General features: G+C 59.9%; 1 protein-coding gene across 3 annotated transcripts in view; it reads right to left on the bottom strand.

Moving 5' to 3' along the window:
- The window catches only part of SETD2 (SET domain containing 2, histone lysine methyltransferase), a 54269-nt gene extending 30486 nt beyond the window's left edge, over positions 1-23783 (bottom strand). For 2 of the 3 annotated variants that reach the window (XM_068145800.1, XM_068145802.1), the window contains exons 1-4: positions 23548-23783; positions 10435-10474; positions 2273-6747; positions 766-897 (exon numbers count right to left, since the gene is read on the bottom strand). In XM_068145800.1, coding sequence (XP_068001901.1) covers positions 766-897; positions 2273-6747; positions 10435-10474; positions 23548-23585 — 4685 coding nt within the window. In that variant the 5' untranslated portion in view covers positions 23586-23783. The remainder of the gene's footprint in view (positions 1-765; positions 898-2272; positions 6748-10434; positions 10475-23547) is intronic. The other variant, XM_068145801.1, reaches the window with a different exon arrangement.
- Positions 23784-24959: the final 1176 nt, after the last annotated feature.

Below are 24959 nucleotides of genomic sequence, written 5' to 3'. Positions count from 1 at the left end.
GGCCAGCGTGCAAAGGCAGAGGCTTTGTCCCTGGAAGGGGACTTGGAATGGGAATGCTGCTGCAGGTCAGTGTCACACAGTCCAACTGGCATCAGCTGCTCTCTTCTCCCCTCCTTTTCATGGCTTCTCCCCCCAAGAGCTCCCCTTCCCTACACTTCCTGGCCTATGAAATCAAAACCAAAGGGCAGAGAACCTCTGGAGGGAATTCCTCTGCTTCCACCCCAGCTGGTGACAATCCTCATGCCAGGGGTGAGCCCCATCCACCAAGGCCTGTCCCCTGCCTCCTGCTCACAGGGAAGAGCAGCTCCTTCTCTTCCCAGCCTCTGCCAGGAGGGAAAAGGGAGACAACAGCCACAGCATGGTGAGGCTTTGGGGAGAGGAGAGAGATGCAAAAGGAGACATGGGAGGGAATGAGGATCTCAAGTTGAGCTGCAACTGCATTTCTGGCTCCCCCCAGCCATGCTTATGATGGGCCAAAGTCAAAGCTGAGGAGCAGAAGGCCCCCAGGCCACTACAGCATCCTCTCCCCTTCTCCTTCTCCAGTACAACACATCTGAAGGTTCTAAGAGGAGGTTGCACAGCTCTGCTGCCCTGCAGCAGACTGAAGTGCTGCTGTGTAGGCTCTGGAGATCCTCCTCACACCAGCCAGAGAACACCACAGCATGCAGACAGCTCCTCGTCTCCCCCCTGGGAGGTCTGGACTGTTCTAGGGGCTCCCAGGTCACCCCCTGGCCACACAGCAGCCAGTGGTGGAATGCTACCTACCACTCTATCATGAGCAGGCGGTTGAGACAGTCCTCTCCACAAGCCACCTCGCCCTGAGCCCGCTCCTCCTTGGAGAGAGGAGGACACTCGCACAGCATCCGCTTGATGTCCCGGTGGGACTTGTTCTTCTTCCTGGGGAACACATGGCAAAGCAGGTCAGGCAGCACTGGAGACAGGACAAAGCAGGTCAGGCAGCACCTGGCTGGGGAAGTCACTCCCCAGCCTTGGAGATGGTGGAGGACACCAATCTGTGCTCCAGGATATGGCCACCTGGACTGAGCACCTTCAGACAGCTCCAGGGTGAGGGGTAGGCAAGGCCACTGGCTCTGGGGATGACTGCCCAGAGACAGCCCAGGAGACTCAGCTTTGCTTCCTCCTCCTTAATGCCCACAACCCAACCTGACTGCCAGGGCATGCACCTACAGAGGAAGAACTGAAACTCCTTTGGTTTGTTGCACTCAAATCCACCCCTGAGCAAGGGCACCCTGTGAGACCAAGAAGGTGAAACCATGGGAGTGCTCAGGGTGGAGGAGAGCTGGGAGATCAGGGAGTCCAACCATGACCCCAGCACTGCCAGGGCACCACCAAACCAGGGCTCTCCAGCAATGGGGACTCCACCACTGCCCTGGGCAGCCTGGGCCAGGCCTTCACCACCCTTTCCATGAAGAAATTGTTCCTCATGTCCAACCCAAACCTCCCCTGGGGCAACTTGAGGCTGTTCCCTCTTGTCCTGCCACTTGTTCTTTGGGAGAAGAGACCAAGCCCCACCTGGCTCCAGCCTCCTTCCAGGGAGCTGGAGAGTGCCACTAGGTCACCTCTCAATCTCCTTTTCCCCAGGCTCAACAACCCAAACTCCCTCAGCTGCTCCTCACAACACTTTTGGTCATCCTCTACCCACAGCTTCCCATCCTTCACCTCTTGTCACCAGGGCCTGTCTGGTGCCAGTCAGGGCTTTCTTGTTAGGAGATGAGACCCGAGGAGGGGTTAAAGACTTGTCCAGCACCAGCTCCTCTTTGGCAGCTCTGCCAGATGTAGGGAACATGACATCCCTTCCCCTCCCTCCAACACAGGCTCTCAGAGAGCCAAATGCAAGTTAGGCTGAGAGTTGGGTCTGTTCAGCCTGGAGAGAGGACTCCAGGCAGACCTTAGAGCAACCTCCCAGTACCTGAGGGGGGTTACAAAAAAGCTGGGGAGGGACTTTTCACAAGGGCTTGTAGTGACAGGATGGGAGACAATGGATTGGAGCTGGGAGAGGAGAGGTTTAGACTGGAGACTGGGAAGAAATTCTCTACAGTGAGGTGGATGAGGCACTGGAACAGGTTGCCCAGGGAGGTGCCCTCCCTGGAGGTGTTCATGGCCAAAGGCAACAAGGCCTTGAGCAACCTTGGCAACCCATGGCAGGAGGGCTGGAACTAGATGAGCTTCAAGGTCCCCTCCAACCCACACTACTCTGTGCCTGCATGAGATCCAGCAAGGCAGGGAAGCAGAGGAGGGCACAGGGCAGTACCTTTCCGTCAGGTAGACGTTCTCCTCGATCAGGTCAAAGTAGCAGGGCATCTTCCCCTGCTTGGCAAACTCCTTCCAGCGCTGGGGGTCTCTGAAGTCATCCATGATGCACAGGTGTCCCACCATGGAGGAGTCCTGCGGCGGCAGCTCCGCCTGCTCCCCCTCCGCCTTCAGAGCCTTCTTCTTCTCCCTGGCGTCGCTGTCGCTCTCGGAGTCGCTCTCCAGCTCAGGGCGCCGCTTCTTGGGTGGGCCTCGCTCCTTCGCCTCGCTCCTCTCCAAAGCCTTCACCTCTTCCTTTTTCTCCCCCTCAGGCACCGGCTCCTTGGGGGAGTTGCTGCTGATCTCATGGGCCTGCACCGAGCCTTCCTCTTTCTGCTCGGGCACCTGGCACTTACTGGAGGGGCTGGGGAAACGAGGCTTGCACTCATGGTCCCACTGCCCATCCACCTCATACTCCTCGTGGTCTTCTGTCAGGGAGTCTGGCACCTGCCCCTGCGCTCGCTCGTAGCTGGCAGCGGACGGCCTGCTCGCAGCCCTCGCGTCCCAGTAGCCGTTGCCTTGCCAGTAGCCCTGGGAAGCGCCGTAGCTTTCGGAACCCGGCTGGTAAACGTAGCCTGAGTAGACCCCAAAGCTGCTGTCTGGCTGCTGGTAGGTGCTGCTGGGCTTCTCTGTCTGGTTCAAGTCCCAGCTCAAACCGCTCCCTTCCTCTGCTGCTTGAAAACCATCCAGCCTGGAGAAGTCCCCGTGGCCAGACGGGTTAAGGCCTCCACTGCCCTGCCTGCTGTCTGGCCTGGCAGAGCTCAGCTGGTGCCGGGACTTCTCGGTGCTTTCCAAGCTCTCTGGCAGACAAAAGGCCTGCTCGGGTGGCCTGCCAACGGCCAGCAGCTCCTTCAGTGGGATCCTCTCATCTGGGGTGGGTTTGCCATGGGAGTCAGCTGTGAGGTCTGCCTGGCTCGTGCTGTCAACGCCGTCGCTCTGGGGCTGGCACGGGTCCGGCCGCAGCTCCTCCGCCTCCTTCCTGCTGAGCTCGGTAGAAGTGGCTGGACTCTTCTCCATGCCTCTAGGGGAGCATCTGCTCTCTGCTTGGGGCCCACTTTTGCTCGCCAGGTTCTCTGCTCTCTCCTCATAGTAGGGCCTGCTGGGCTCGGGCCGCTCATCGTCCCAGTGGTCGGAGAAGCGCCTGTTGCCCTGGCTGCTCCGCGAGGAGCCGGGGCTGCTCTCCTCCAGCACGAGGGTCGAGTTCTTTGGGACCACCACGACGGACTGCAGCCGCTTCCGGGGCGCGCCGTCGTCAGAGTCCGAGTCCTCCGTGTCGCTGTCGTCGCTGCCCCCCTCGCTGTGGCTCTCCCCGGCGTCAGAGTAATCCTCGTGGCCGGCGGGCACGAACTCCGCGGCGCTGCCGCTGCTGTCGCAGGTCGGGGCTTGGGTTACCGACTCCCTTTCCTCCGCGGTGACGACGACGACGTCGCAAGAGGGAAACAAGGCATCTGGCAAAGCTGAAGCCACCAAGGGCTCGCCTCCCTCATCCTTCTCGGCCACCAGGCTAGGACACGGAATTCCCAGATCGCTCGGCCCGACCTCCTCGTCGGGGGCTGCGCTCTCCTCCACCACCTCTCTGCCGCGGAGCTCCAGCGGCACTTCCGCGTAGTAGGAATGCTCATCCCTGACCGACGGCTTGACTTCCGCTGGACCGAGACCAACGTGCCGAGTGTCCACCTCGAGCACCTCTTTGGCTTCTGGAGGCTGGAGCAGCTCCTGGCCTCCATCCGGCGGCGGCACGTCCCACTTGGAGGAGACGCGCTCCTGCGTCACCAGGCACCCCGGCTGGAGCCTCGGGGAAGAGTCCTCTTGGGGCAGATCCTGGCTTGAGCTCTCCACCGCCAGGCTCATTTCATGGCCAGGGTGAGGATGCTCGTCGTCGCAGGCAGGTGTCGAGTGGTGATCCTCCAGGCTCTCATAGTCACAGGTGACAGTCTGTGGCTCAACCTGCACATCCAGAAACGTCTCGGATGTCACCCTGGGGTCTGCCGGCTCCGCTTCGATTTCCACCTCTGAGTGACCCAAAGCAGGGGTGGCGTCGTCCAACAGGTAGCACAGGACTGGTTCTTTGGCTTTGTCACAGGCAGTCACCTCAGCAGCCAGATCCTTCACTCTGGTTTTAGCATCATCCACATCACCCACAGGCAAAGGGATGGCTTCCTCTTGTTGCTGTGGGACAGGAGCCTCCACCTGACCAAAGAGGCTGTTGCACTCGCTGGATTGGACCTGGGCATCACCCAGCTCCTGCTCCTGAGACACAAAGGTGCTCTGCAACCCATTAGATGGCAGGGGATAGGACGGATCCAGCGTGACAACAGGCAATGCCTCGGACCGACACAGGCTGTCGGCGATATCCTCTGCTCCGGCGGCCCCGCGAGGTGCCAAACCGTCAGCTCTGCTCTCGGGGGAGCCATTTAAAGTCGACTCCGAGGGGAAAGACGTTCTCAGCTCCTCGTGTTTTACCTTGAGGAAACTTTCCTGTTCCTTAACACTGTCCTGGCACTGGCTTGCCGTAGGCTCCTCAGGGTTTGAGCTGGCAAAACCCGCTTTGGGCTCGTCCGCCTTGTGAGACGCGGGCGAATCGCTCGAGTGGGTGAAGGGAGAAAGCGACTTCTTGGTGCCGGCCGCCCTGCCCTCGGTGCTTCTTAGACAAGAGGTCTCTAAATCTAGAGAATTAGACTGCTGCTTGATCTCCTCAATCGATTCTGTACAACAGAAAGAACTCTTAAATTTATCAGGCTTTGGTGTGGGGGTCTTGGAGGGGGTGGATTTGTAGCGGGAGGAATTCACATTACTGTCGGGCTTAGGATGGGATGTCCCCTTTCGATAGCCTGGCTCGGCAAGGGGAGAGCACCTTTTGGTTACTTCGCTTTCGGAAGTCCTTTTGGAATCTCTATCTGCTTTCGAAGAAGACCTTCCTCTCCTCTCCCTGTCGCTGTGAGACGACTCCACTTTGCTATCCCTGTCCGACTTGGAGTAAGAACGCCTGGAGTCTCTGTAGGAGGAGGAGGAGTGGGACGACGTACGCCTCGAGTCGCTGGACCTGGAATGTGTCCTCCTGTACTCCTCCTCCGAGTCGGAGCTCTCCCGGGCCCTGCTGTCGGCGTAGGAACGCGAGTACCTGGACCTGTCCCTGTCCCTGTCCCTGTCCCTATCCCTATCCCTATCCCTGTCCCTGTCCCTATCCCTGTCCCTGTACGGGGAGCTGCGGTGGTAGTGGCGGTCGGACTCGTAGTAATGCGAGCGCTCTGACCGCGAGTAGGAGGAGCTGGGCCGGGAGCCCCGATCCGAGCGGGAGCGGGAATGGGAGCGGCTGCGCCTGCGCTCCCTGTCCGAGCGCGAGCGGGAGGAGGAGTAGCGAGAGTCCCTGTCCGACTTGGAGTAGCTCGAGTACTTCTCATCCCTGTCCGACCTGGAGCGCGAGGAGGACTTCCCCGCATCGTCGCCTCTGAGGGACGTGGAGCCCCGCCTGGGATCTCTCTCCTTTTCCGTGCTGGAGATCTTCAGCTCGTGCGAGCGCTGGCTGGAGGAGGTCCTCACCGAGTCTTCGTCGGACTCGGAGCCCAGCAGCGCGCCGTCGGACTGGGAGAACTTCCTCTTGGAGCCCTGCCTCCGGGAGCCGGCTGCGGCGCCCTTGGAGCCGTCGCAAACCTCATCCTCCTTCCCAATATGGGAATCTTCCTTCTGCGGAGTGATTTCCGTCTGCTCAGGCGGGGGCTGGCTCGCACGCTCCTCTGAACCGCGGGGAGCCGCGTCCTGCTTCGCGTCCCGCTCCGAAGCCTCCGTAGGCGCCGCAGGGCACGGCTCCTTCAAAGCAGGGACTTCAACTTCCAGGGCTGGTGACAGCAACAGCGTCGGCGTCGGCGTTACCGGCGGCTGCGGCAAGCTTGCGGCGACGGGAACCGGCATCGGTGCTGCCGGCGACGCCATGGGCGGAGGGGGAGGCGGTGGGGGAGGCGGTGGAGGTGTCGAGGGGAAGTCCGTGGTGGGCGCCGCCGGCTCCGTTCCCGGCGCCGTGGCAGGGGGCGGCGGCGGCGGCAGCGTGGCAGCCGGCAGCGGTTTCACCGTGACGCTCAATAAATGCTTCTTGAAATGGATCTTTCCCAGTTCTACCTTGGGTTTTGGAGGGGAAGACTCCTCAGCTGCACCCGGGGCATCCCCCAGCAGGTCCATCTTACTTTTGGGGTTAAAGTCAGTCTGCAGGGGTGCTGCTGGCGGGCTGGGGGTTTCATTTTGCTTCTCGTTGCCGAGAGCGGTCAGGAATCGGTTCGGTAAGGTTTTCTTGGTTAAGCTAAAGCTGAAAGAGACCTTCTGCCTTCCCTGCTCCTCAAGGTTAACCTTGGTCTTGGTGCCTTTGGGCAAAAAGCGACTGGAAGCAACGCCTTTGAACACAGGGCCTTTGATAAAGCCAGCTTTGGGCACGGTCTCGGGCTTGCCCTGCCGAAGAAACAGAAGATACAGTTAGAGGAATTGTCACTCAGGGACACTGGGCATGTCCCCTCCCTGGAGGTATTCAAGGCCAGGTTGGATGAGACCTTGAGCAACATGGGCTACAAGGTGTGCCTGCCCACGGCAGTGGGATTGGAACCAGATGATCTTTCAGGTCCCTTCCAACTCAAACCATTCCATGATGTCTGGCATTCTGTGAGGTCTGGTGAGACCCTGAGGGACCTGGGGTTGCTCAGCCTGGAGAAGAGGAGGCTGAGGGGAGACCTTCTGGCTCTGTGTAACTCCCTGAAAGGAGGCTGGAGCCAGGTGGGGCTTGGTCTCTTCTCCCCAGGAACAAGAGACAGAACAAAACAGCCTCAAGTTGCCCCAGGGGAGGTTTAGGTTGGACATGAGGAAGAAATTCTTCCTTGAAAGGACTGTCAAGGCCTGTCCCAGGCTACCCAGGGCAGTTGGTGGAGTCCCCAACCCTGGAGGGATTCCCAAGCCATGGAGATGTGATACTGAGGGCCATGGTTTAGTAGTGAGCTGGCAGTGCTGGGTTAACAGTTGGAGTCATAGAATCATAGAATCAGGAAGGTTGGAAAAGACCTCAAGGATCAAGTCCAACCTGTCACCCAACATCTCCTGACAACTAAACCATGCATGGCTCCAAGTGCCACATCCAATCCCCTCTTGAACACCTCCAGGGATGGGGACTCCACCACCTCCCTGGGCAGCACATTCCAATGGCCAATCTCTCTTTCTGGGAAGAACTTTCTCCTCACCTCGAGTCCATGAGCTTAAAGGTCACTTCCAAACCAAATTCGTTCTGTGATTGCTTAACAAGGACGTTCTGGTCAATGGCCTCGACTCCCACAAATTTACCTTGCATTGGTGTCATTACATTTGGGGTGAAAAGCTCCAATGGAGATGGATAGAGCAGGATCAACCCCCCCCAGAGCTGGGCTTTACTCCCATAACTGCTGCATGAACACATCCCCTGGCAGCAGCAGCAGCTGCCTCTGCCCTGCTAGGAACAGTGACATGGTTTGTTATCCTTTAACTTCTGGAGAACAATGCAGAGTGGCTCAGGCTGAAGTAAATCATTAAAGAAGATGTTGGTGGAATGGAATGGAATGGAATGGAATGGAATGGAATGGAATGGAATGGAATGGAATGGAATGGAATGGAATGGAATGGAATGGAATGGAATGGAACGGAATGGAACCCTCAGTTTGCAGCCTTGGCCATCACAGCTCCAATCATAGCCTCCTGTTGGATGTGGTTTTATTGCAGTTGTGCAAATCAGGTCACCCAGCCCAGCACCATACACACATTTGGTCTCCACCAGCAGATGACTGGGGCAAAAAAAGGGTGCAAAAATAAGAAGACCACTTCTAGATGGGTGCTCTTTCTATGGAGGCTTTCAGACACCAAACCAGCATCCAACCAGTGACCTTGGCTCAAAGTACACAGCCACACGCTTGCCCAGCTCTGAAACACAGAATCCCAGCGTGGAGGGGGTTGGAAGGGACCTCTGGAGATCATCCAGAGGATGAAGCAGTTACTGTGTCCAGCTGTGGAGCCCCCAGCACAAGAAAGACATCAAACTGTTGGAGAGGGTCCAGAAGAGGCCATAAAGATGATCAGAGGGCTGAAGCATCTCTCCTGTGGGGATAGGCTGAGGGAGCTGGGGCTTTCCAGCCTGGAGAAGAGAAGGCTCCAGGGAGAATTTCTGATGGCCTTCCAGTACCTGAAGGGGGCTACAGGATAGCTGGGAAGGGACTTCTTGGAAGGGCCTGTGGCGACAGGACAAGGGACAATGATTTGAAACTAGAGCAGGGTAGGTTTAGGTTGGACATCAGGAAGTTCTTTAGTCTGGGGGTGGTGAGACATTGGAACAGGTTGCCCAGAGAAGCTGTGGATGCCTCAGCCCTGGAAGTGTTTAAGCCCAGGCTGGATGAGGCCCTGAGCTCCAGTGGGAGGTGTCCCTGCCCATGGCAGGAGGATTAGAACTAGATGATCTTGAAAGCCCCTTCCAGCTGCAGCCATTCTAAGAGTCTGTGATCTGTGAATAAGAGAGCAGGCTCCTACCTTCAGCCATGCCCTGATGCCTAATGGATGGGGTCACCACAAGCCTGTATTCAAAGTCTCCTCAGGGCTTGGCTTCACCTTTTCTGTCAATCACATTCTGCACAGCAAGGTCTGTTCTCAAAGACAGCAAATCTAAGAGCAGGCTTCCTTGCTAAGGCTGTGGGGAAAGGATTTTACCCTCAGTTATGGAAACTGTGCTGATGTTTGGATCAAAACCTTCCCAACCCCAAGATCTGAAATCTGAGCTCAACCAGGTTTGGAAACATCACACAGCACCTGAAGGCAAAACCCAAGGAGCTGCCAAGCTTCCATCCCTCCCCTTTCCATCACCTCTTCAGCAGATCAGAGATTTCAGAACCCTTCCAGGGATTTTTTTCTCCTTTTCCTTAAATAACACCTGAGTTTAACAACTCATGACTCCAAGAAGCTTCAAACATCCTCCACAGGCAGCTTTGGAAATGTAATAGGTAGCAATTACTGCTGAAAGCTCTCCAGCAGAGGAGTTCTCCCTCCTTTGGTGGGTTAGAGAAAGGGAACACTCCCCAGAAGGCAGCTGTGGGCGTCCTGCAGCCACGAAAAGGTGACAGGAGCTGCCTCTGTGCATGGAGATTTGTGGCTACTGCTGCTGCTGCAGCTCTCAGCTGGCTGGCAACACACAAGGAGGACACACAGGATGCTCAGCAGCCCAAGCAGAGCAGATGCAGCCCTACATGATTGTGTGTCCTGCCAACATCACAGGTTTGGTTGGAAAACCTCTCTAAGATCACCAAGACCAAGTACTGACCCAACACCACCATGGCCATCAAACCATGGCCCCAAGTGCCATGGCCAGCTCCAGGGATGGGGACTCCACCACCTCCTTGGGTAACCTATTCCAATGCAATCCCCAAGGCTGGGGATGGGGGCATGGTTAAAAGATGGACTTGATGAGCTTAAAAGTCTCCTCCAACCAAAAAGCTTCTGAGGCTCTTTGCCTTTACAGAACCCAAACTGATCAGCAGCAGCTCTTTCTAGGGGGGGATTTTACCAACCATTCCAGGGCATCCAAGTTTTCTCCTTTCCCCTTAAGTCTGAGGCCCACACACCAAAATTCATTATTTCCCCACACACACACAAATTAATCCTAGAATCATGGAATGGGTTGGGTTGGAAGGGACCTTGAAAGGCCCTGCAGTCAAAAGGGACATCTGCAGCTAGAGCAGGTCACTCAGAGCCCCAGCCAGCCTGACCTGGAATAGTTCCAAGGAAGGGGCAGCTTTCACCTCTCTGGGCAACCTGGGCCAGGCTCTCACCACCCTCAGTGGCAAAAGTGTCTCACAGAATCCTTCTTGTGGTGCAGAAAGCAGCACTCACCTAAACTGAATGGCCTAAGGCCACCACCGTGCTCTGCTACCCCATTCCCACGTGCAGGTGGCAGCAGGGGCACTGGGAGCAGCTCCCTGCTCCCCAGGACTTAACCACTGAGCTGGAGGCACCAAGGACACAGCAGTTTGCTTTAAATGGAGCCTCAGTTGCTGTCAACTCAAGAAATCTACAGGACAAAGCAGCCAGGCTGGGACCTCCCTGAGGAGCTGCATGAGGAAAGGAACCACTTGGACTCACCTCATTTTCTTCTTCTCTATTGCAGCCCAGCCGGGAACACATGCAAAAGGAAAGAGAAAAAAAGGTGTAAATATCAGGGAGGGCCAAAAGCCACAGCAGCAGGAGCCTGCAGCACAGCAGGGATGGACACAGGGACCCAGAGTGAGGGCAACACCAACCCCCCCAAATGTCCCTACTAACAGCACCCAGTGCTCAAGCAGCCAGGGCAAGTACCTCTGGGGGGAGCAGGGCAGAGGTGGGAAGCTCAAGAACTTCCCACAGTGACATCTCAGCATGGACATGGCCAGAGCAAACCTCTCCTGAGTGAGGGGATGGCTTGGTGGTGTCTTCTGAAAGGCTGCAGAGCAGCCAGAACCTTCATTTCAACAGACCCTGCAGGGATATGTAGCTAAACAAAGTCTCCACACTGGGGTGGAAGGACCTGAAGTTGGTTTTCTTTGCACTTGAGTGAGCTCCTGAGCAGCCCAGAAGGAATGAGAAGTACCTGCCTCTCTCAGGAGAAACTTAGGAAGGCCTCACAGCTCTGGATCTGCAGCCCTGGCTGTTTGCCACCATGCTTAAGGCTTAAATCATCAGCCATCAGCCAGCCGTTCATCAGTGTGGAGCACAGCCTCCCAATCCTGAGCCAACTGCAAAGCCCAAGCTCTGCTTCCCCAAGCTCTCCACTCCAACACCACCAGCAAGCAAGTTCCTCCTGTGAGGAAGCAGAATGAACAAGGACACAACTACTGATGACTCTTTCCTCATCACCTGAAGGAGTCTCAGCAAGTTTGTCAGCCCTGCAAGGAAAACTACAGGTGGCAGAGGTTCAGTGGTGACAAATACACCTCCAGTGAGGTGGCACCAGCTCATCCATCCATCCATCCATCCATCCATCCATCCATCCATCCATCCATCCATCCTCTTATGTCCTCCACTTGATGCCCAAAAGCATCCTCCAGTGCTCTAACCTTCAGCACAGATCCCACAAATCACAGAACCACAGGCCCCTAGAATGGGTTGGAAGGGACTCCAAAGCCCCTGTCAGGGGCAGGGCCACCTCCCACTAGATCAGGCTGCAGGAGGATGCAGGACTGCACCCAGCAGCAAGGCAGCCCCAGACCAGATCAGGCTGCAGGAGGATGCAGGACTGCACCCAGCAGCAAGGCAGCCCCAGACCAGATCAGGCTGCAGGAGGATGCAGGACTGCACCCAGCAGCAAGGCAGCCCCAGACCAGATCAGGCTGCAGGAGGATGCAGGACTGCACCCAGCAGCAAGGCAGCCCCAGACCAGATCAGGCTGCAGGAGGATGCAGGACTGCACCCAGCAGCAAGGCAGCCCCAGACCCTCCCACAGCACAGAGCAGTCTGCATCTGCAGGGCAGGCTTTTGCAAGGCTGTGGCCCCACACTGCTTCCCCAAGTCTCCCTGGGGAAAGTTTCTCAGCTCTCCTGGACATGGAACCACCTCAGGTGTGTCACAGCAAACCCCTCGGGCTGTACTTTCATTCGGAGCTTGAGCAGCTCCAGCATTTCTTAGCTGCTCAAACAGCTTTCTGGAGCCTTCTCCCCTTCTGAAGGAGTAATCCTCCCTCTCTGAGCCAGAGCTGGGCTCTGTTTATGCTAAAACAGCCACCAAAACCTCAGCAGCCCTCAGGCTTCCCCAGGCTAAATGACAAACACTGGTCTGCATGAAGACAAAACCTGATGAGCTTCACCTCCCAGACCTCCTCCTTTTCTCTTCTTCCTCCCCCCCCATTTCTTCTTCTTAAGACAGTCTCCAAGCCTGAAGCTCTTCTCTGAGCACCTGCAGGACTAAGAGCCCTGCGAGCCTACAAAGGCTCATCGGGAGCAGGCATGCAGCCCATCTCGATGGGGCATTGTGTCGGCATTAGCATAGCTCCATCTGAAAGCCTGACCTGCTCAGCCATCGCCTTTGCTTCCCGGGAAAGGAATCCAAATGCAAAAGCTCAGCAGTCAGCTAGAGGAAATCCCAGCCTCCAGACCGCAGCTCAGGCCAGGTTAGCCACAAATGTCCTCCCAGCAACACCTAACCTTCACTCACAACACCAGAGCTAAGCCAAGCCAAACGAAGAGCTTTGGAGGTCCAGGAAGATCCTACAGCCCAGAAGGAAATTCCTGGGCAGGTTTCCCCCCTGCCTGGCTGGGGATGGAGGGCTGCACCTCTGGGGCCTGCCACCACAGATCAGAATCATGGGTGGGTCACCCAGGGCAGCCCCCTGCAGCCAGCAGGGACATCCCCAGCCAGAGCAGGCTGCTCCCAGCCCCAACCAGCCTGAGCTGCACTGTGCCAGGCATGGGGCAGCTCCCAGCTCCCTGGGCAGCCTGGGCCAGGCTCTCACCACCCTCTCAGTGAAGAATTCTTCCTTCTCCCCAGTCTGAACCTCCCTCTTTCAGTTCAAACCATTACCCCTTGTCCTGTCACAACAGAACCTGCTCTGAAATCTGTCCCCAGCTCTCTGCTCAGCCCTTGAAGCACTGAAGGCCACCAGAAGCCTTCTCTCCTGCAGGCTGCCCAAGCCCAGCTCTCAGCCTGGCCTCCCAGCAGAGGGCTGCCAGCCCTGCCAGCATTCACAGATGATGATGTCCACTCTCTGCTGCCCTTTCAGCTCCTGCCACCCTCCAAAGGCAACGGCACCCTTCAGGTCTGGAGTGCTATCAGCCACTTGGTTTATCAGCCCCTAATGTGGAGATAAAAACCGAGGACAAAGGTCCCCAGGGTTAACTCCAGCCTGGTGCTAAATGCTGCAGGATCTTTCCCACAGAGCATTGTGCTTTTGGTAGCCAAAGGTGCTGCCACAACTGCTGCTCCAGAACTGGATCATCTACAAGCAGGAGGTAAACCAACAAACCAGGGAAGTTAATGGACAATCCTGCTCCTTCCCCCCAAAAAGCCATGGAGGGAGGAAAGGCTTCAGCACAGTCAGGAGGGGGAGGGGGGGACAGCAGTCTCAAACATCTTATTTAAACAGAAACCTGAATCCAAGCCAAGCTCTCCAAAAACGAGGTCAAGGGAACTGGCAGTGCCTACCTGCTCTGGCAGCACAGCCCTCAGCTCCAGCTCTGCCAGGCCCAGCACTGGCTGGTCTGTACAGCTGCACCAGGGGAGCAGCAGGAGGGGAGGCAAGCTTGCTCCTGGGCTCCAGTGTGACAGCAAGAGCAGAGGGTTGCATCTGCCAGGGGAGCAGAGGGGGGAAAGAACCTGCCAGGGAAACAAGGAGCTGAATATACTGAAATAAGGAGGTCTTTTTCTTTTGTTCAGGGAAATAAGGGCCGAGTGACATCCTGGGGGGTCCTGAGGATGCCCCCAAGGGACTCTGCCTTAGCTTGTGGGTTCCTGGGGTATGGAGCCACCTGCCAATGCTCCCCTCCTAACCCACCTCCTGCTGCAGTGAAGCCTACAAATGCTGACCATCACACACTCCCAGGCTGGAAGAAGAAACTCAACTCCTGCAGCTTCCAGTGCAGGCCAGCCTGGCATCCTGCTCCTCCTCAGGCTGGAAGAAAGTCCCCAAGCACAGACTGGAGAGGCATTACCACAGCACATGGAGAGCCTGCAGCGCTGTAGATCCTCAGTGTGAGCACTCACACTCCTTTCCCTGCAGCTGGGGGAAAGAAAGGGGAGGACAAAAGCCATGGCACCAGCCACAGGGGCTGGGGTTTGCCAGCTGGCAAGGCTGGAGCAGGGCCTTCAGCCCCAGCTCCACATTACACCCTGGGTCTGCTAGAGCCCCCTGCAGACCCTTCCTGGGGGAAGGCCACCTGAGAGGGACCAAACCCCAGAGAGAAGGAGATGCAATTAAAGGGGGAAGGATGATTTCTGGAAGCAATTTCCTCTCGCTGCTGTTCCTCTCACAAAGCAAAGTGGGCCAGAGGAACAGGCCCGGGGGAAGCCACAGGTGGAGAGGCTTTGTAGCCAGAGCTTCCTCTCCTGATTCTTTTGTTCCCTCTGTGGTAACAACAGCAGCGATTTAGGGAAAGCTGAGAGCTCCTGCTTCACAAAAGACCTGGTTTAAGAAGGGAACAGTTTCCAGCGGTCTTCCATCCCACCAGAAGCACCGCAGGACCCTGCCCCTTGCCCAGAACGGCCCAGGGAATCCCCAGCCTCAGCACCGGGCACACAGCTCCTGCTCCCCTCTCTGCTCAGGGCCAGGGCCAGCGTGAAGAAGGAGACAAGTGTGGTGCTGTGACACTGACCAACGTGAGCAACGCTGTGCCCGTGGCAGCTGGGAGAGGGGAGCACAGACTTCTTCCTCATCCCTCTCTCAGAGCAGGGAAGGAGACTTCAGCTGCAGCAGCAGCAGCCTCTCACCACCAGAACTCAAACTGGGCTCAATTTCAGGTAATCTCTGCCCCAGCATCACCTCCTCTGGGGCGATCAGGCACAAAAGGAAGTGTTTCACACCTGCCAAGTGCTCTTCAGCCCCCATTTCCCCTCCCTGAGGTCATTAACTCCCGAAACCATGTGCCCCCCCGAGCCGTCCCAGGGCTGTGACCCAGCAGGGCAGAAGCAGCACACAAAGCAAGGCCTCCATCTCACCAACCACCTCCACCACCTCCCTGAACTGCTAACACGTCAAGAGGCTGCAAACAAAACCTTCCTCCAGCCAGTCAGGTCGGGCTTAAAGCTCAGATCCCAGCTCTACAACAGCCTAAAGAAGGCTCCATGCTGGTTATCCTATTTCCAACCTTTTCCTATCTGCTTCCCTCCTCCCACATCCATTTATCTCCAGGTTCTTCAGGCCATGGACATTTCAAAGCACCTGCAAAGAGCCTGGTGGTGGCTTGAACAGAACCCCCACCCCGGGGCAACCATGCAAGACTCCTCTCCAACCACACAAAACCAGTTTCAAGACTAAGCTTGGGTCCAGGACCAGCATCCTGGCTAAACCACGTCCTTCAGGCACAGCATCTCCATGGCTCTTACACCCCTCCAGGGATGGGGACTCAGCCACCTCCCTGGGCAGCCTGGGCCAGGGCTTGGGACCCACTTCAGTGAAGAATTTTCTTCTAATGTCCAACTCAACCTCCCCTGGGGCAACCTGAGGCCATTTCCTCTCATCCCATCACTAGTGCCTAGGCAGAGAGATCAACCCCCACCTAGCTCCAACCTCCTTGCAGGGAGCTGCAGAGAGCCAGGAGGTCTCCCCTCAGCCTCCTCCAGACTGAGCAGCCCCAGCTCCCTCAGCTGCTCCTCCCCAGCCCTGCTCTCCTCAAGCTTTGCTGAAGGTTTAGAGTAAATACTCTGCAAGCTGAGGAAGGAAAGGAGAGAGCTCAAGTGCCAGGCTCTGTGAGAGTCCCTCTCCAGCAGCAGCTCTGGTCTGATTTCATTGCCACATCCCAGCGCCTCAGGGCTCAGAGGGAAAAGGAATCGGTGTGAGAATGCTGGGGGGGTGGAAATTCAACCCACCACAGATCTGAAGGCTAACCCCCCCAGGGTGTCTCCAGTTTTGCTCCAACCCCACCGCCAGGCCTCACAGACAAAGCTCCACACGTGCTGCACAAAGGTGGTTTGATAGCAGGGAAGTCAGTCCTGTGGTTTAACCCAGGGGCTGCCCCAAGTTACACCACACAGCCCCCCGAGAGCATCCCTCTGCGGGGCACCCCCACTGACCAGCCCGGCCATCCCGCTGACCAGCGCTGACCAGCCCAGCCCTCCCGCTGACCAGCCCGGCCCAGCCCGGCCCTCCCGCTGACCAGCACAGCCCTCCCGCTGACCAGCCCGGCCCTCCCGCTGACCAGCGCTGACCAGCCCAGACCTCCCGCTGGCCAGCCCGGCCCAGCCCGGCCGTCCCGCTGACCAGCACAGCCCTCCCGCTGACCAGCCCGGCCGTCCCGCTGACCAGCACAGACCTTCACTCCCGGCAGAGCAGGCGAGAGCCGAGGCCAGGCAGCCTGAGGTCCGCTCCGAGCTCCGCAGCAGCTCTGGGTAGTGCAGAGGGGACAGAAGCCCAGCCCCCGGAGGGCAGGCACAAGCTGGGGGAGGACTCACAGCCAAGCCCTCCAAGGCAGCTCATCAGTTCCAGGTAGCCCCAGGCTACATCCAGGCTACATCCCTTCCTCCGGAGCGGCTGAGGACAGGGAGGTTTCCTGGGGGCCCTGCCCTTCAGCCCCCGGCTCACCTGCAGTCACCTCCCCTCCTGGCAGGGCAGAGCAAGCCCCCACCCGGACCTTATCACCAAGGTATCCTCTGGCAGGTCAAGCCCCCACCCTGGCACTGCAGGTCACCTTTTGTCTGCTAGAGCACCCTGCAAATCAACATTCCTCCCTCTTTGGGACCTTAGATCTTCCCCTGGAGCTCTCACACCAAGGCTGCTTCAGCACTCACAGACACACCACCAAACACCTCCACAAGCCACCCCAGAGAGCCACGCAGGGTGCAAGAGACCTTCAAGATCAGAGAGTCCAACCCTGACCCCAGCACTGCCAGCACCAAGCCATGGCCCCAGCACTGCCAGGGCAGCACCAACCATGGCCCCAGCACTGCCAGGGCAGCACCAACCATGGCCCTCAGCACCACAGCTCCAGGGCTTGGAAAGCCCTCCAGGGCTGGGGACTGCAGCACTGCCCTGGGCAGCCTGGGCCAGGCCTGGCCAGCCCTCAAGGGCAAGAGATTGTTCTTCATGTCCAACCTAAACCTCCCCTGGGGCACCTTGAGGCCATTTGTTCTCATTCCCTGGGAGAAGAGACCAACCTCCACCTGGCTCCAGCCTCCTTTCATCGAGTTGGGGAGCGCCAGAAGGTGGTGGGAAAAGCCACTGAGAATCCACATCTGGTCCTGAAAATGCTGCTTCAGGGCAAGCACTGCCCAGGCTCCAGCTCCTCGCCCAGGCCCAGCCTGACAACTCTTCCTCTCACACCAACACCTTGGGTCAAACTTTGGACTCCTGGCCCACGCTCCCCTTCAACTTGAGGTCCTGCTTCACATCAGCACCAGGGGTTGGCAGCCTCTGGGCTGGCTCCCACCTGGCTGGAGGAGAGAGGCAGGTCCAGGGATGGGGCAGGCTCATGGAAATTTACCACCAAAGAGAGAGGAGGAAACAAAAACACAAACCCATCACCTTTTGCAGCAAAGAGCCTGCCAGACCCTGCCAGAGCCCCAGGAACCAGCTCAGTCCATTGACAAATCTGATTAATCACCTCACTAATCAAATGAATCCAGGCTGTTAATGGGGATGAGGGCCAAACACACTCAGCAACCAGGAGCTCTCCTTCATGTCTCTGTGTCTGCTAAAAGCAGAGGCTGAGCAGCCCTCCCTCCCTGCCTGGCTAAATATACCCACAGCCAGCTTATATTTAGAATGATGTCACCAGCTCTGTCCCACAGGAGGTGGCAGGAAGGCTGTCACCCAGCCCCCTCCAGCCCCCTTCCAGCCACTGCAAGGAAAAGAGACAACTGAAGAGGGGAAATGAGAAACAACCCCAGCAGGGAGGGGTTGGAAGCCCCTCTGGAGCTCCCCAAGCCCTGCCCCAGCAGGGCACCCACAGCACACTGCCCAGGAGCACAGTGCCCTGGGGAGGTTGGAAGCTCTCCACACCAGCAGACTCCACAACCTCTCTGGGCAGCCTGGGACAGGCCTCCAGCACCCTCACAACAAACAACTTTCTCCTCCTGCTCAGGTGGAACCTCCTGGGTTCCAGTTTGTGCCCTCTGCCCCTTCTGCTGTCCCTGGGCACCACTCAGCAGAGCCTGGCCCCAGCCTCTTGCCCCCCCTGCTCCCTTCAGCTCTTGCTGAGCATTGCTCAGCTCCCCTCTGGGGCTGCTCTGCTGCAGGCTCTCAGCCCCAGGGCCCTCAGGCCTTGCTGCTCCCAGAGCTGCTCCAGGCCCCTCAGCAGCTTCCCTGTAAAACTAAGACAGGAGAACCACCCCAACCCCAGGGATCTCTCCATCCCTTCTCCAAGCCATCACCCAGCTGCAGCACTCAGGAGAGTTCATGCATGAGCTGCTCCTGCAGATGCAGAGTGAGGTCTGTCATTATCTGCACCCCTTCAGGTGACTAAAGCTCCATGGAAGGAGATGGAACCCAAAATCTCCTCCCTGGGTAGCCTACAGCTGCTGAATTCCCTCCTTTCTGAGGAGCCCAGCAGCTCCAGAGCCCCTTCCCAGGGAGGCATCCCAAGGCTGGGGCTTTCCCTGTCTGTCTCACAGGAGTCATTCCCTCTGCCACTCCTGCACCAGAGAAGAAATCAGATCCACAGACCTACACTGGTGGCAAAGGAGGAGAGCAGCACCCCCAGAGCACCCAGGCACAGCCAGCTCCAGGACAGACACACTCACAACTCAACGCTGAAGGGACCCCAGGCTGGGTCTCCTCTGGAGAGACTCCAGACCTGCCTGGACATTGTGATCCTGGGCAACTTGCTGTGGGTGGCCAGGAGAGCAGGTGAAGGCCTCCTCCCACAGCTGAGACAGGTTTGGATGTACAAAGGGAATTCTCTTTTCTCTTGAAGGTCAGAGAGTCCAACCATGAACCCAGCACAGCCAGGCCCCCTCTGAACCATGGCCCTCAGCACCACAGCTCCAGGGCTTGGAAACCCCTCCAGGGGTGGGGACTGCAGCACTGCCCTGGGCAGCCTGGGCCAGGCCTGGACAGCCCTCAAGGGACACAAATTGTTCCTCATGTCTAACCTACACCTCCCCTGGGGCTACATGAGGACATTTCCTCTGGTCCTGTCCCCCTGGGGCTACATGAGGACATTTCCTCTGGTCCTGTCCCTTGTTCCTTGGGAGAAGAGACCAGCCCCACCTGGCTCAGCCTCCTTGCAGGGAGCAGCAGGGAGCCAGAAGGTCTCCCCTCAGCCTCCTCTTCTCCAGCCCCAGCTCCCCCAGCTGCTCTTCCCCAGCCCTGTTCTCCAGACCCTTCAGCAGCTTCCTTGCCCTTCCCTGGCCCTGCTCCAGCTCAGTGACCTTGGAGTGACACATTCAGTCACCAAGGCTGTGGAACCCTCACTTTCACTCACAGCCAACTTTCTGCCTCGCCACTCTCAGCTCCATGCCCCGTGGGACCATCATCAGTCTCTTTAATCAAGGCTAGGAGCACCTGAAGGGAAGCACCATTGGCCTCTTCCTGCTGGATTAGAGCCCCCTCACGGCGCTGGATTTGGGGACTGAAGCACAGCACACGTGCCAGGAGCAGGCTGCCACCACCCCACCCACGGCCTGCCCTAAAGAGAAGCAGAAGACAGAACCCAGAGGCCTCCAGGAGGCCAAACGATAACCCAGACCCAAAGGGACACCAAGCTGGGAGCTTCCACACCCACCATGGCCCTCAAACGCCTGCAGCCACAGCCACCCCCGACAGCCTCCAGCCTCAGCAGCAGAACCCAGAGCCAAGGCACAGAGCTGCAACCATCAGGGTGTGCACAGGTCCTGATCCTGCAGCCCAAGCACCGCCAAAGCTGCACCACCAAGCTGCCCAGGGTGCACCACCGAGCCCCCCAGCTGCACCGCCGAGCCCCCCAGGGTGCACCGCCGAGCCCCCCAGCTGCACCGCCGAGCCCCCCATGGAGCACCCCCGAGCCCCCCAGGGAGCACCGCCGAGCCTGCCAGCTGCACCGCCGAGCCCCCCAGCTGCACCGCCGAGCCCCCCAGGGAGCACCCCCGAGCCCCCCAGGGAGCACCGCCGAGCCCCCCAGCTGCACCGCCGAGCCCCCCAGGGAGCACCGCCGAGCCCCCCAGGGTGCACCACTGAGCCTGCCAGCTGCACCGCCGAGCCCCCCAGGGAGCACCGCCGAGCCCCCCAGGGTGCACCGCCGAGCCCCCCAGCTGCACCGCCGAGCCCCCCAGGGAGCACCGCCGAGCCCCCCAGCTGCACCGCCGAGCCCCCCAGCTGCACCGCCGAGCCCCCCAGGGAGCACCACTGAGCCCCCCAGGGTGCACCGCCGAGCCCCCCAGCTGCACCGCCGAGCCCCCCAGGGAGCACCACTGAGCCCCCCAGGGTGCACCGCCGAGCCCCCCAGCTGCACCGCCGAGCCCCCCAGCTGCACCGCCGAGCCCCCCAGGGTGCACCGCCGAGCCCCCCAGGGAGCACCGCCGAGCCCCCCATGGAGCACCCCCGAGCCCCCCAGCTGCACCGCCGAGCCCCCCAGCTGCACCGCCGAGCCCCCCAGCTGCACCGCTGAGCCCCCCAGCTGCACAGCAGCCTGTGTGACTGGGGGCCAGGGGGAAGCTCATCTCTGCTCAGAACAAAGCTGGAGTCATTCTGAGGAGGGTCTGCCTGCAGCAGAAGCAGCACCAGGTGAACTTCACTGTAGGGTGTCCAAGAGAACCTGCTGCAGCATCTGGAAGAGCCTGGATGGTCAGTTAGGGTTGGGTGACCAGTTGGATGTGATGCTCTTGGAGGTCTCTTCCACCCTGGTTGATGATTCTGTGATCCTTGGTTTCCATCCCAACACAGACAGCAGCTGCAGAACTCCCTGGAGCTCTCCACGTGATCCTTCTCACCTCATGCAGCAGCTCCCCCGAGGTGTCCCTTGTTTGAGGGCCTCTCCACCCTCGGTATGCAGCAGCCAGGGATGACTTTGGTGTCCACTTCTCATCCCAAGTGCAGCCCTGCAGCTCTGACGGCACGAGGAGGTAAAGCTTCTCCTGCTCGCAGAGACGAACATCCACCAAGCAGGTCCAGGCTGGTGTCAGGCAGCACCCTGCAGACTTCACACAGAGCCTGGCAGTGGCTCTGAGTTCAGGGACCCAGGCTGAGCACCCAAAGAGCAACAGGAGCTGGTTCTGCTGGGCACTGAGGGTCTCAAGAGCCTGAGCTCTGGCTGCTGAGCGGGATGTAGAGAGCCACCAAGTAGGCAGGCACCGGCTGGAGCTTCTCTGCGAGGAGGAAACTCCAGTGAAGGCCATCAGAACGTGCTCAAGGCGTCTGCAGTCCAGCTCCCCACCTCCTACAGCCAGCCCTGGGGCTCCAGCTCAGCACCAGCGATGCCTCACCAGCGGCAGTGTCGAGGGCCAGGCTAGATGGTGCTCTGAGCAGCCTCACCAGTGGAAGATGGGGTGCACAAGGTGAGCTCTCGGGGTCCCTTCCAAGCTAAGCCATGCTGGGGAGCAATCCCCATGAAAGGCTAAGGCTGAGCCTGGTGATCTACCAGCTGCCCTCGTGCCCCCAGGCTCTGACCAGCTCTCCCCAAGCCCACACATCTCACCTCAGCACAGCTCCAGCACCATGAGCCACACCATCACCCCCTCCAAAACCCAACCCACACACAGACCTCCTCATCACAACCCCACGGTGGGGACAGGAGGAGGGGAAGCCACCGTCCCCCACACAAGCAAGCATCCCACAGCCACCAACCCAAGCCAGGCCGGCGCACTTCCAACCTCCCAGCACTGCGGAGCAGGGGAGGAGGGGATGGACCTCAAGGTCCCTCCACCTCTGAGCTACTGCAAAGCATCTTCTCCTCCAGCTGGGCCGAGCTCCTCCTGAACAAGACACGCCACTGAAGCAGCAACGAACGTGACTCAGACGGAAAACAAGGCTCCAGGAAGCATCTCCAACACCTCCTGACAGCCTCCAGAGTGCCTGCCCTGAAGGAACACCTCAAGAAAGTCCCAAAACTGGGCCAAGAAAGAAGCATTTCCTTTAAGAAGTGGCTAAAAACATCCTGGCTCCTCCCAAGAGCCCAAGCTGGCGACGCTCAACGAGCAGCAGCACGATGCACCCTGCACACTTCCACCAGCCCATCTTCCTGTGACACCAAAGGAGCCACCAGGACCCCCCACGCCCTGAACTCGTCACACACGACCCAGGAGACCTTGGGGGTGGACGCTGGAGTGGTTTGAACCCAGAAGGTCACTCAGGATGGGACTGCTCTCCCCAGGGCACAGGAATCAGCTGCAGGGTTTGCTCCAGGCTCTCCTGGGCCAGGAGGGAGAAGCTGGAGCCACCTCTAGGCAAAACACAACCCAGACTCAAAACCAAATCCTTGGCCTCTCACTAATTTTGGGAGGTTTGGCCTCGGTTGTAGCTCAGACAGATCCTCAGCTGCTGCAGGTGGGTCTGGGCAGAACTCAAAGCGCTCCCTCAGAAAGGTTTGCTCTGGTGTCCTTGCTCTGAGCACACCGCTTTCAGCTCGGCCTCCAGTCCGACCGCTCCTCAGAGGTGTCCCATGCCAGGTGTCCACCCCAGCAGCGGCCACACGCTGGGGACGCTGCACACACAAAGTTTAGGAAGCACTCAAATCCTTCATGAAGTCTAAGAGGGTAAAAGTAGCCTTCAGAACCCAGAAGGAAGAGAGGAGCAGGGGGGAGAAGCGATCCCACTGCTGCCAGCAGGAGCTGAGTGGCTTGCTCAGAAGCAGCAATAAAACCACCAGCCCAGGCGTGATGTCGGCAGGGGGGTGTCAGAGCGGGGAGAGCCAAAGTCCCCCGGCCATTAGGCTGCTCTCTGCGCTTCTCCCCCGCTCCTTCCTCCGGTCAGAAAATGGGGTCAGTGCAGGATCCGGCCCGGAGCTGCTCAGGGGAGGTTTCAAAAGGTAGAATAAAGACAGGACTTGGAAACTCCTCCACGCACTAGGGGGAGGAAAAAACAATAATAATACTACTAAAGGTGCGGGGAAATGCCCCCCCGAGGCCGGGACACGTCCGCGCTCCCGCCCGGCCTCCCCCCTGCGCCCCGGGGCAGGGGAGGGAAGACAGGGCAGGGGCAGCCCCCGCTGCGGGCCGGGCCCGGGCCGTGCCTGCCGCTCCGGGCCGTTCCGCTGCCCCCCGCCAGCGCCCGCCGCGCCGCCCGGCCTCCCCCCGCCAGCGCCCGGCCGCTGCCTTTACGCAAGGCCGGGGATGTGCGGCCTACTGCGCCCGCCCGCCCGCCGCGGGGAAGGACGGAGGGAAGGACAGAGGGAGGGAAGGGAGGGAAGAAGGAAGGGGAAGCGGCGTCCCGAGTCCCTCCGCCCCGGCCCCGGCGCCTCGCCACGGGGCTGCCCGGCCCGGCCCGGCCCGGCTCGGCTGCGCTCCGCTCGGCTCCGCTCGGCTCGGCTCGGCTCGGCTCGGCCCGGCCCGGCCCGGCTCGGCGGCGGTAGGCCGCGGCAGGAGAGCGCGGAGCGGTGCCCGGAGCGGAGCGGTGCCCGGCGCGGAGCGGTGCCCGGAGCGGTGCCCGGCGCGGCCCGCGCTTACTCCGGGGTTGGGTGCTCCGGGTCGTAGAAGTCCCCCATGGTGGGGCGGGCGCCGTCGGGGGCAGACGCGGCCGCGGGCGGGCAGGGCCGGGCGGGGGAGGCCCCTCTCGCCCCTGCGGGCCCGGCGCGGGGCTGGGCTCCGCCGCCTCACATCCTCCGGCGGGCCCCGCGCTGCTGCAGCGGCCGCCGGCGGGGCCCCGCCATCCGCGCCCTGCCCTGCCCTGCCCTGCCCCTGCCCCTGCCCGCCGCCCGGCGACGAGTCCGCCCCGGCCGCCCGGCTCCTCCTCCCGCCGCGCCGCCGCCGCCGCCGCCGCTCCCGCAGCCCGCTCCGCGCCGCGCCGCTCCCCCGCGGCCGGGCAGCCACAGCCACAGCCACAGCCACAGCCACAGCCACGGGCCGGCGCCGCACCGGCAGCCGCGATCGGCCCCGCCGGGACCACGCTCACCGGGATCGTGCCCCCACACCCCCCCCGGGATCCCCCCCGGGATCCCCCCCGGGATCCCCCCCGGGATCCCCCCCGGGCTCCGCGGGCGCACACCGCGCTGCCCGGGACCGCAGCGAGTCCACACCGGGACGCTGGGATCCGTCGTGGGGTGGCTGGAATCTCACCGGGATCGCACCCAGATCACCGCCCGGCGACCACCCGCACCACGCCGGACTCTGGGGTCAATCGTGGGACCGCCGGGAACTCACCAGGGTCACTCCGGACATCACCCCCGGAACAACAGGGGCCGCACCGGACACTGGGGCCGCATCGGGATGCCCGGGAGCTCACGGGGATGAGTCATGGGGCTGCTGGGATCTCACCGGGATCAGCCCGGGATCAGCCGCTGGCACACCAGACTCTGGGGTCAGCCATGAGACCACTGGGATCTACCGAGATCGCTCCTGGCATCACCGGGACCACATCAGAAGCTCACTGCGATCACCTTCGGGATCATCCAAGGGATCACCAGCACGCCATGGATCGCCCATGCCTTGGTGCATCGGCACCCAGGATCACCCACAGTCCAGAACATCAACAGCCCTGGGATCACCAGCACTGCCAGATCACCCCCCAGGATCACCAGCACTGCCAGATCACCCCCAGGATCACTCCTGGGATCACCCCCCAGGACCACCAGCACTGCCAGATCACCCCCAGGATCACTCCTGGGATCACCCCCAGGACCACCAGCACTGCCAGATCACCCCCAGGATCACTCCTGGGATCACCCCCCAGGATCACCAGCACTGCCAGATCACCCCCCAGGATCACTCCTGGGATCACCCCCCAGGATCACCAGCACTGCCAGATCACCCCCAGGATCACCAGCACTGCCAGATCACCCCCAGGATCCCTCTGACTGCTGGGCACTGGCACCAGAGGAGGCCTGCACCTCTGAGCTTCCTGGCACCCAGGGACCATGGGC

Source organism: Melanerpes formicivorus, unplaced genomic scaffold, assembly GCF_026170545.1.
Source record: "Melanerpes formicivorus ecotype bairdi unplaced genomic scaffold, bMelFor1.0.p_v2 SCAF_13, whole genome shotgun sequence".
Lineage (NCBI taxonomy): Eukaryota > Metazoa > Chordata > Aves > Piciformes > Picidae > Melanerpes > Melanerpes formicivorus.
The sequence above is the reverse complement of the archived record's forward strand: the minus strand, read 5'-3'. Positions and strand labels throughout refer to the sequence as shown.